The following is an 11,383-nucleotide window of genomic DNA, read 5'->3' as shown; positions in this document are numbered from 1 at the left end:
AGATGCTTTTCAAGGAAGAGAGTCGACGCGAGCTAAAGAGGCCCAATGTTGCTAATTTTCTGCCTAAACCGATGGTGGTGTGTGCAATTTCTGCTTTGCCGCACGGAAAGTGTGGCTACACTTCAGCAATGCGAAATTGCTTCCCCTTTCCAGCGGCTGGCTCAGCTGAAAACAGCGTTGTGGAGTAAATATCTGGGATGGTACAAAGAGCGTCCATCAGATTTTCGGATGCTAGGTCAGCTTCTCAGAGTGTCGGCTTTCACATCAGCTTTCACATTGGACAAATGGGACGTGTACATCCAGGAGACAAAAGAAATACTGCACAGCTCTTTCACAACGGCAGTGTCCACGACACCACAGCTGGGTCTGCACCTGAGGAGCTGGAGCGCGCATTCTGGCCAAGCAACAGGTTCTTCAGCAGATGAACCTCAAACCCACGCTGCTCAGACTGCAGGAATCGTGGAAAACCTTCTGGTGACTCAAAGCTAGAGAGAAGTGTTTGTGTCCCAGCTAAACCTGCAGCCCTGTTTGTGCTAGCTGAACTTTAAGTGTAGCTGCACTGATACCACATATCTGCCTTCAGCCATGGACCTGTGCAAGCTGCTTCACTGCATCACAATGCCAGGAAAAGTGGGAATGCCAGTTTTCTCTTGCTCTGCTTCTGTTTCCAACCCCTCTCCCATGCTTTCCAGCACTGTCCCTGTTCTCTCTCAATCCTCCATTTCGCAGCTGTTGTCTGTGCCCATCCATCTCTTTTCTATTCTCTGCCTTTACAACTGCCTCTCCTTTTCATTGACTCCCTCGTCTTTTCTCTTGATAACTTAAAACTTCACGTTGTTGGGCTGTTGAGATTGCACATTTTTTGCCTTCCTCATCTCACCTTCTTATGCAGCCCTGCAGCATCCCACTGACCAGCAGACCTTGCCTTCACAGTGCATTTCTTGGTTTATTCAGCTTCTCCCTCCATGACTTTGCCATCTCTCTGACATTCCCTACTCTCTTTCTTTCTCTTTCCCTCACAGCATTCCAGCTCCTTCCACTCCACAGGTGTTTGTGACTACAGACTTTTCCTTACTCCCTGCTAATTAGGAAGGAGATGTATTTACTTCCCCCTCTCAGGGTATTTACCAGTTTCTCTCATCCCCTGCTTCCCTTGTGTCTCTCTCATCCTACACAATCTCTTGTCTACAACGCTGTCCTCTATTTCAAATCTGTTTTGCTCTCTTTCAGCCACTCCTGTTAGCTTTCTTATGTCAGCCCCTTGTGTGCCACTGCTTTCCCTACTTCTTCTGAAATCGTAACCAGTGGCTCAAAAGAAGTAATTATCAAAATGCAACTTTTTGGTTTTTTCCCCCTCTTGATTCTCCTGGTTTAGTTAAAAGAAGCAAAATTTCTCATCTGCTTCCACATCTCTTCTGTGATTGCTCTGGCTGGCTCCCTGACTCCAGCTCTACCACTACCAGAACAATCTGTGCCTGCATTTTCACTGTGTGTGCCTCAGTTTCCTTAAGTTGTTGTCTGAGTAGGAAAAGCAGATCCAAGGATCAAAGCCAGACCTCCCAGAGCTAAACACTGCAGCCTCTGCTCTCTTCAGGAAGGCTTTTCCACTGTGCCACATAAACCACAACACCTCTTTGCTCAGGAGGCATCGAAAGGGGAACAAGGAACTTGAGGATGGATCAAAATTTGAAGATTCCTAGAAGGTGGGAGTAGCTTGGGATGAAAGTTGGTGGCTAAATCACGTCTGTCTTCTACTTCACAGCTCAGCAAAAACGAGGAAAGGCAGTGAGATCTCCTGGTGGTAGATTGCTGAGGGAGGTCAACACAAAGAAGGAAGCAGTAAAATTCAGACAGGCTAGAAAAGGGTGATGAAGCTCTTCACAGCCAGAAATGCAGATGTTCTGTTTTGAAGAAACAGAAATGTTAGACTTTATCTATTGTTAAATCATTTCCCCTGAATCAGGAAAACTTGAACTTCCCAAAGCCGAGTCCTTCTGAAGAAGAACAAGAACCTGAGCTTTGGTTGGTCCTTCTGCAAGTGCTTTTGACTCCTTCCAAGGGAAGACTCCAGTTCTCCTGCACCCAGTTTATCAGAACATAGCCCACCGGGCTTTAGCTTAAAGCCAGGTGGTGGAAATGCAAGGAAGTAAAGAATTCTTATAAAAGAGATCTTTATTAATGATAATATCACTTCAGCTGGTGAGGAACTGAGCCGTGCCTGCCAGTAATCTATTATCTTTCAGAGGCAGGCTACAAGAGTTCTACCTGTCATCAACCTAGCGTTAAATTTAAGCTTTAGATCAGGCACAGGTGACAGGTGTTTCTGGAGAAAGCAGAAAACACTTCTCCCTTCTTTTTGTTTCTAGATTAAATGGTTTGTCATACACGAATGGGGACATGGAATCCCTGCAACTCTACAACAATTTTTTTTTTTTTTTTTTAATTTGCTTTTGGCACTTTGAATTTGTGTTGTGTTTTTTTTGTTTGTTTGTTTGTTTGTTTGTGGTTTTTTTTTTTTTCCCCCCTCAGGAAAGTGAGCTCACAAATCCAGAGATGACTCCGAGCAACAAAAACAAAGGCTCTGATTGATTTGGTCCATCAGCCTCAGTTGTGACTCTGCATGGTACAAGGACTCAACATTCATCCAGTTTGGGAAGAAAGGATGAGAAAAAGCACAGAAGATGGGGAAGAGTACAAGTATGGTAGGTAGTGAGCAGCCAGGATTGGATATTGAGCTAAAAAAACAGTGGTAGGGGAACTCTTACCAACAGCCTAGGGGGGAAAAAAATAATAATAATAAAATAAATATATATATATATATATATTTATCCAGAGGAAGAAATTAGCATACTTGGAAAGGACACTGGCCAGAGCAGGCTTTGGTTTTGTTAGTTATGGACAGGAAACTCACAACCAAAGGTGGCTTGGAAGAGAAGGAGCAGAGGGATCAAAGAAGAGGAAATGCCGTAGCGTGTTCAGCAGCTCTCTGCCCACTGTTGAGCAGCAGTGGGAGAGCAGAGCTTTTGGTGCTTGAATAAGACGTTTTAAGAACAGTGTAAGAATCTAGAAAAAGAAAACAACCTGAAGTTGCTGTGGGCAGCCCCTAGCATCCTGGGATAAAAAGAACAATATAAGAGAAAACACAGTCCAACAGAATAACGGGGACGATAGAGGGAGCCAAATTAATTCAAAAAAACATTAGGCAAAATTGGTACCGCAGCTCTTCTGACAAAAAGAGAGATTAGGAGCCTTCATTTAAAGTTCACGGAGTTCTTAGCAGAGTAGAGAAGAGAGTGGGGATACTACAAAGCTGTTTGACCCAGTGTCAAGAACAAGCAAAGATGTGGCAGTGAGATAAGCCACAGCTGGACATTACAGGAATTCAGGGAGGAATGTCAGCATAGAGCGAGGCAGAAACGCAACATAAACTCCCCTTACACGGCCAGGGCACCAAAAGTTAACTCTGTGGAAGAACTGGGGTTAGGCAATACCGCAGAATTCTGTAACTGGCGCGAAGGAAACTGCGCCTGAGGGTTTCTCACCTCTAGATTTTCCACACCGATCTGCTGGGATTTTATAGGGATCCTGCATGTTGACAAAGTGCCCTGAGCCTGCCTGCCCTCTCCTCTCACAGTTACTGCAGGGAGCTGGGGCTGGCTCAATCCAGTGCAGGCAGACACAATACACAAGGGATCAGATACTGTCTTGCTCAAGATCAGCTCTTGCAGTCATTGTGCCTTGAAACACAGTCGGGGTTTCAGTGTAACATGTTGGTCTCCTTCAAACAATAAACGAACCAAGTCAGAAGCTTTTAGGGAAAACAGATGCAAAGGCTGAACTTAAAAAGAGAACTAACAAACCACTTTTTAACAGAGTACGTTTTGGCAAAAGCCTTGGTGAGGAAGGCTTAGGAAATCTATTTTCTGCGTGAAATTTACAGTGAAGGAAAGCAAGGTCTGTGTCTGAAGAAAAATCAGGTGTCTGATGTCACCTCTTGTGTCATCCTCTTTGCCAGGCCCTTTCCCAAGTGACCCTCAGAGACCCCCAAAGAGCACAGCAGTTGCCACACCAGATGAGCCTGGTGGCCCTCCTAATCCAGTCTCCTCACTTCAACAGTTGCTACCCTCTGATACTTCAAAGAAAGGTGCAAGAAACCCCATAGTGCACAATTATAGAATAACCCACCCACGAGGGAAGTTTTTGCCTAATCCCTCGCCATCAGTTAGTGGTTATATTGTGCCTTGAAGCCTGACAGTTTATATCCCTTCTAAAATTTATTTATATCCTGTCTAATGTGACCATGAATGTTCTTGGTATCCATATAAAAGTCTAATCCTTTTCTGAATCCTGCTAATCTCCTGGCCTCGATGAAACCTCGTGGTAACAAATGCCATGTCTTAATTGCACATGGTACAAATATTTCCTTGCACCATTTTAAATTCGCTTCCTTCCAGTTTCACAGGGTATCCCTTGATCCCGCTATAGGAAAAAGGGCAATGAAATTAGAGCTCGTTCATTCTCGCCGAGCCATGCTGCTGCTCCTTGATTTGTTTCTTCTCTAAACTAGCTGCTCCCATCCTCAGCCGGTTTTCCCTGGCCAGGCTGTTAGGCAGTGGCCTGAGACACAGCACAGAGCTTACACCTTCGGCTTATTCTCTGCTGGTGTGTTCGTTTTGGAGGGAGAAAGGGAGAGGAAACCCTGGAGCTCTGAAAAGTGCATGCTAGTGGGAGCCTGTGGAATCAGGCTGCTTTACGTTGGCAGGTGTTAGCAGCAGTATGACGGCGCTGACTGATGGCACCGGCCTTTCCCTCTCTGATGCCTCCAAGTCAGACACAGAGCAGGCTGGCTGCAGTGTGCTCTCCCCTTGGATCTTCAGGCTGCTCCTGAGAGGGGATATCCCCCCTCCCGCTCCAACTCAGGCATTTCAGCGCTTCCTCGCACCCTTGCTACCAAAGACCAGGCCATGGGATTAGTCCATTTCTGAAGGAATTGCCCTCAGCCACAGCCTAACTCTGCACTTCTCCCCTCTGCTGTGACTGTGGTGGTCTCACAGGGGTTTCACTGGAGGTAGGACCCTCAGCTGGGCACAGTGATCCTTTGTAACTGTTTTGATGCTGGACTACGGCGGTCACAGTGGGCTTGTCAGCTGATGCAGTGACAGCACACACAGTCACAGCTGCTCGGTGTTTCACCGGAACTCCGTCCCATTAAGGCAAGTCCACAAACAGGTAATTAATACCTCTTTGTCACTGAATATTTTCCCGTAACACAATTCAAAACAGGGCAGCGCTGCTCTTCATTTCCGAGCCAGGAGGAACGGAGGGATTGGGAGTGTGGGTGACACACGGAGCTGTCCCAGGGCACAGGAGAGCGCGTCTGGCTCCTCGTGGCAGCCGCACGCGGAGAACAAGAAGCGCCGCTTGGGCTCCCTCCCTCAGAGGCACGAAGGGAGAGCGGAAAGCCCGGGGGATTCCCAGGGGTTCGCTGCACCAGGACCGGGACCAGGAGCGGCAGCGGAGCGGCGGAGCCGCCGCGTGTGGGAGCGCCGCTGCCGCCGGCCCCGCCCCGCGCCCTGACCCCGCCCCCGTGGGCGTGTCCGGGCGGGCGCCGGGGCCCTGTTGTTGTGATGAGCGCCGGCCCCGCCCCCTCCTCGTGCACGGCCGCGCCCCGCCCCGCCCGCCCCGCCTTCAGTCCCCGCCCCGCCGGGCCCCATCGCGCCTTCCCATTGGTGCTCCCGCCGCGGGACCCGCCCCCCCCCCGGGCGCCCCCCCCCCCCCCCCCGCCGCCCCCCCCCCCATTCCCCTCACGCCCATCTGTTCCCGGCGGCGCGGCCGTTCGTGCGCGGGGCGCGGGCGGCGGCGGGGAGGCGGAGGATGAGGGCGGTGAGGACGGGCCCGCGCAGCGGCGGCCGCCCGCGGTAGGGGGGGCAGCGGCAGCAGCAGCGCCCCCGCCGGCCCTGAGCCGCCCCGCGCGCGGGCGGCAGCGAGGGGGGCAGCGCGGGGCCGCCGGGGGGCGGCCGCTGAGCGGCGTGGCGCCGGGGGGGAGGGCGGGGCCGCAGCGCCGAGCGGCGGCGGCACACGCAGCCGCCCGCGGAGTGAGGGAGGCAGCGACCGAGCGGGCGGACGGCGGCCGCGGGAGATGTGCCCGGAGGAGGACGGCGGCTGCGGCGGCGGCGGCGGCGGCGTGGCCGGCACCGGTGGCCCCGAGGCGGCGGCCGCGGTGGCGCTGGACGAGCTTCGCTCCTGGTGGGAAGTCCCGGCCATCGCGCACTTTTGCTCGCTTTTCCGCACCGCCTTCCGCTTGCCCGACTTCGAGATCGAGGTGAGAACCCCGCGGGCGCCCCGTCCCGTCCCGTCCCGTCCCCTCCGGACAGCCCGCGGGCCGCGTCCGCGCCGCCCTTCCCGCAGCGCCCGCGCTGCCCGGCGGATCCCGCACGCCTCTGCCGCTGCCCCGCGCTGTGGCCGGGGGCACCTCCCGCCGATCCGCCGGATTCCGGCGTGATGCATCGCGGGGCGCTCGCTGCTCCGCTCGCGGCGGAGCCGGCAACTCGCCCGTCCCTCCCGGCAGCGCTCGCAAACTTTCGGCGCGCCCGTCCCGGGTTGCGGCGGGCAGGAGCCCCCCGGCTCCCGGGGGCGGCCGCGGGCGGAGCGGGGCCGGGCCGCATTGTTCCGCCGGGCCGGTGTCCGCACACAAAGGTGGCGAGGGGACGGACGCGGCACGGAGCCCGCGGTGGGTCCGCCGTGCCCAAAATGGTGGCGGCGAGAGGCGGGCCCGGCCCGGTGAGCCCCCGGCTCCCCCGGGGGTACCGGCGGCTGCTCTTGGGGGAGGGTTCCCCAGCCCGCTCGGCTGTGCCGGGGTCGGCTCCTTTTGTTGCGGGTGGGGGTCCCCACCTGGCCGGTGCCGCCGCGGAGGGTCCTGCCGAGCCTTTCTCCCGCAGCCCGGCGAGGCCGAAGGGCTCCGCGGGGCACCGCGCTCATTGTGCGGGGATCGGCGCTGCCTTCACCACCGCCCCTGTCCCCCACGAAGGGAACGCTCTCGCCTTTCGTACCTTCTATATCCGTTTTTCCCCTTAAAACTTTTTGTTTGTGTGTGTGTGTGTGCGTCGTTTGTTTGGGTTTGTTTTGTTTGTTGTTGGTTTGTTTTTTTCCTTTTGCTTGTTTTTAATTATTTTGATGTGCGCCGCTAATGTCCCGTAAATATTTTGTGCGCCGGCTACAAATGTTACAAACAAAGTGTGTCCCGGTAGGAAATCTTTTGTGCTTGCTGTGAAAAGCTATTCTTGCCAGCGCGTTGGCAATAAACCGGGTGAATAACGTGGTGGCGTGTGTTTTTTAAAGACAGTAATTGCCCCGTGAATGCGAATTCCAAAGATGCTTAAAAGTTCAATGGGATGCGCGAAGCCCTAAAGAGCAAAACTCCTCGAGCAGGATGTGAATTTCTGAAGAGGGGGAATCCCTTATGCGGTACGAAATCTTGAAAGGGGATAAGATCTCTCAATGATGCAACTTCTTGCGAAAGAGAACTCCCCTCCCCCTCCTATTGATGCCAAACCATTAAAGGGGGAGGCTCTCCGGACCCAGCAGCGCAAAGTCTTGAAGGAACCTGAATTTACAATGATAAAAGGGCCAAGGCACTAGCCTTTCACCTTTGGAGGCAATTAGCATCTGGCTTGCTTCACAAATGAAGTAAATGTGGGCTCCCCTTTGGTTCCCGGAGCACGCTTAGGCTGGGGGAGTTAACATCATCTCTCGGAACAAATTAACTTGCTTTTTTTGGGGGGGATGCCCGGGTGGAGGAGGAGGAGTTGCGGGCGCGTTGGTGCTGGGGGTGTTGCCGAGCAGAAGTGGCACGCCGAAAACATCGCCAAAAAAACCCAACAAACCCCTCCGTGCACGTGGATGGCCTGCAGCCCTGGGCAGAAATGGGGTTTAAATCGTGGCGTTTGTCCGAGGGCCGGTGGAAATTGCGGTTGAAATCGGGATGCTGTGAGAGGACGGATGCGGCTGTCAGAGCTCTGCTCCTTCAGGCACGTGGAGTAAATCTCCTTTCCCGGCAGAGTGCGAGCAGCGCAGCGCAAGCAGTTTCAAAAGTTGCTGCTCCTGGGAGCTCACCATCTTGTTACCTCTTGCCTGGTGTAGTTATTCCAGTCTCAGCGTTGGTTTCGGGGATATCTGGGAACAGATCTTTGCACAAAGAGCTTGCTCAAAATAGTTTATCCTTTGAAACCAATGGCCAGAGATGGGACTTAGACTTTTTTCAAAGAGTATTGCTCTGTGTGTTGGTTTTGGGGGTGTTTTTTTGTGCTTTATTTAGCTGTATAAAGATTTCTTCCATGGTTTTGGACCTAATAATACCAGAGCCCCTTCTGGCTGGTCTCACTGCTACTTCTGAGATGTGCTTGAGTTTCAGGGGTGTCCGAATCAAACGGAGGTGGCTTTTCTTCTAGGGGTTTGTGGAGATGCCAGAATTTAAAGCACGTGTTAAGGGGAAATAAAACCGTAGCTAGCTATCACAAAGTGAATCTGTGCTCATGTATGAATGGTATTTTCTGGCTTTAGCTTTGGTTATTATGGAGAGGTGTGCTCGTGGCTGAACACCAACAGATTGGGGTGTGCCCCTTCCCTCAGAAGTTACTGCCCCTCATGAGGGATTGCCCCAGTCCATGGGCACAGAGCAAAACGGGTGCTTTGAGTCAATCTGTGTGCGTGGAAGGAAAAATGGAGATCTCAGGCTCAGAGGGTTTCAGCTCATGCTCAAACTCCTTGAGCTTCACAGATGATGTTCGTCCAACTGCCCGGTGTCTCTAAGGGATGGTCCTACGCTGGATGCAGCTGTCTCTTCTTGGATATTCCCTTCTTCCTAGGACGTATGAGCTCCTCTGAGCTTAAATTCTGGTTGGTGGTGCGCTTTTTTTTGCTGTTTTTCTGATACCGGTGTATTTCCAGGGAGGAGTTTGGTGCTAAACTCATCGTTACTAAAGGCTGAAGTTTTAAACAAGCCGTAATTCTGCTTGAAACAAATATCCCCTGCTCTCCATTTCCCTCCAATTTTGGCAGGCGGGTCAGGTTAAGGTTTCACTGCTACCATGCAGTCCTCAAACCAGACAAAACCTGATCTTCCAATTTGTGGTGTTCTCTTCGTCATTTTTAAAAACCTCTAGGTTTTGTTTTTTTGTTTTTTTTTTTTGTTTTGTTTTTTTTTTGTATCCTTCCCCCGATACCCCCCTGCCCCTTCCCCCCCGATATTTTTTTTTCTTCTGGTGGGTCTGTCCATAGCTAACTGGAAGGCTCTGTAATGATAGGCCATCTGGACCCATCCCTCCTGTGCTGAGCAGATTTGCTGAGGGCATTTGAGAAGTTTCGGGCCCTTAGTAGTCTGGAGAGGCAGAACGGAGCTCTTTTTATTTTTCTTTTTTTCCCCCCCCTTCCTTTTCACTTTTTAAATACAAACCCTTTACCCTCTACTTACTGGCCCAGAAGACAGTGAAGCTCCCAGGCTTCCAGATGCAGGGCTGCCATCAGCAGCTGGATGGCAGAAACCTGGGAAGCAAATGTTTTTAATTTTTTTTTTTTTTTTTTTTTTTTCTTTTTGCTGGACCAGTGCACAGCCAGAGACCGCAGGGGAAGAGGTGTCCAGAAAGAAAGAGGAGCATCCATCAGGCTGGGCTCTGGGCATTGTTTGGGGAGGGGGTGGGCACAGCTGGCCCTCATGCTGGCTCTGGCAGATGCAGGCGCCTGGGTTCCTCTTTTTAAATCCCCGCTGCAGCATCACCCGGCAATGGACTCAGGAGGGGTTCGGCTACAGCCAGCAGGTCAAAAGTTCAGTGGGACAGAAGCGGGTGCTTCGGGACGTGTTCAGCTTCGTGCCGTGTCTCTACATGGATCTGAGCATGGCAGAGAGCACTTCTGGGCTGGGTTGGGTTTGGTTTTTTTTCCCCCCTTCCTCCCCTTTTAAATGGCTGCCTTGTCAGCCATCTGCTGTGCAAAACTTCCATGTCACTTCAGGAGTGGTCTTTTGGTCGTGTTGGCTTGGTTGTCGTGGCATATTTCTTGGTGGTTCGTAAAATCACAGAATCACGGAATGGCTGAGGTTGCAAGGGACCGCGGTGGGTCATCTGATCCAACCTCCCTGCATCGCACTAATCTGCATCAGGGAGTTTGTCCTTACCTGCTCTGCAGCAGGAGAAGGTGTGGCTGTGTGGGACACGTTGTGTTTTTTTGGTTGTCATTGCTTTGATGGACAGAAAGGATGCTTTCCACAGTCAAGTTAGTGCAGGTGATGATGGCGAGTGATTTATTTCCCTCTTCAAGACTGGACTGTAATGCGGGACACCTCTTGTGTCAAAGAATCTCCTGGCCGTATGCCCTTCCCCTCTGCAACTGAAATATCCTCCTGGCAGCTGTAGGGATTGTTTGTATCGAAAGTATTGGGAGAATATTTAACGTTTTCAGCCGTATTTCAGCACAACTTGAAAACGCTGGACAGGAGCCAGTGTGGCATGGCCACCCAGCTCTTTGGCATGTGCTCTCAGGCAGGAGCTGTGGACTCCAGCATTTAGGAACTTCTGCCTGGGTAGGTCGAGGGGAGGTGACTTTCCAGAACATGCTTGAAAATAGTCAAAACATTGTTGTTAACTTAGTTTATTTGGAAAAGGGGGAAAAGCCACATTACACAGGGAAAACATAAATCTTTTCCTGCGGTTTTTAAAAAGCACCTTTGGGCAAATTGCCTCCGCTGTTAACTTCACTGCAGCTTTAAGATGCTTTTCCTTGCCTCTTGCCCCTTCCTAGCACTTCAGGCTCTGGCTCTGCCTTGAGGTACATTCCTCCCACCCACAGGCAGGGAGGGCACTGCTGCTCTTGCCTACCTTTTTCCTTCCCTGGTGTGGTATCTCCATGCCAGTTCTTGAACAGGCTCTTTCTGTCAGGAATATTATGTGGCTGTTAGAAACCAGCAGCTGCTACTGCTCCCCCAGGTCCCCCAGGAGGAGGAAGAGTGTGGAGAGAGCAGGGAACAGGGTTTCTTCTATCTGTGCAAACCAGGTACAGCTTTAAAAGAAAAAAAATTAATTATGTGTTAAACAGTGTGTTAGAATTTTGATACTTTGAAAAGATTTTTTCCTAGTGAGAACAGGATGGCCAGATATGCTCAGACCTCCACTGTCGTGTCATGTTAAGTCTTGCTGAAAATTCTCTGGATCCCCTTGTTCTCTGCCCTTTGGGTGTGTCCCTTGTGATCCATGACACCAAAATGGCACAACCTTCCTGTTCTGTCAGTGGCTTTTATGGGTTAGGGTTTGGTACCCAGGCACAGCCTTCACCCCTCTCTAGCTAGTTCGGGTCTAGTGCTGCATGATTATTGGTATTACAGGAGCATATTACA

At 51.8% G+C, this 11,383-nt stretch overlaps 1 protein-coding gene across 1 annotated transcript in view; it reads left to right on the top strand.

Moving 5' to 3' along the window:
* Positions 1–6,055: 6,055 nt before the first annotated feature.
* LOC120751518 (chromatin remodeling regulator CECR2) overlaps positions 6,056–11,383 on the top strand; it is a 100,685-nt gene continuing 95,357 nt past the window's right edge. The window contains exon 1 of the mRNA XM_040061474.2: positions 6,056–6,322. Within this exon, the coding sequence (XP_039917408.2) occupies positions 6,140–6,322 (183 nt within the window). The 5' untranslated portion in view covers positions 6,056–6,139. The remainder of the gene's footprint in view (positions 6,323–11,383) is intronic.

Source organism: Hirundo rustica, chromosome 4, assembly GCF_015227805.2.
Source record: "Hirundo rustica isolate bHirRus1 chromosome 4, bHirRus1.pri.v3, whole genome shotgun sequence".
In the NCBI taxonomy this organism is placed as follows: domain Eukaryota; kingdom Metazoa; phylum Chordata; class Aves; order Passeriformes; family Hirundinidae; genus Hirundo; species Hirundo rustica.
This window is presented reverse-complemented; position numbering and strand designations above follow the sequence as displayed.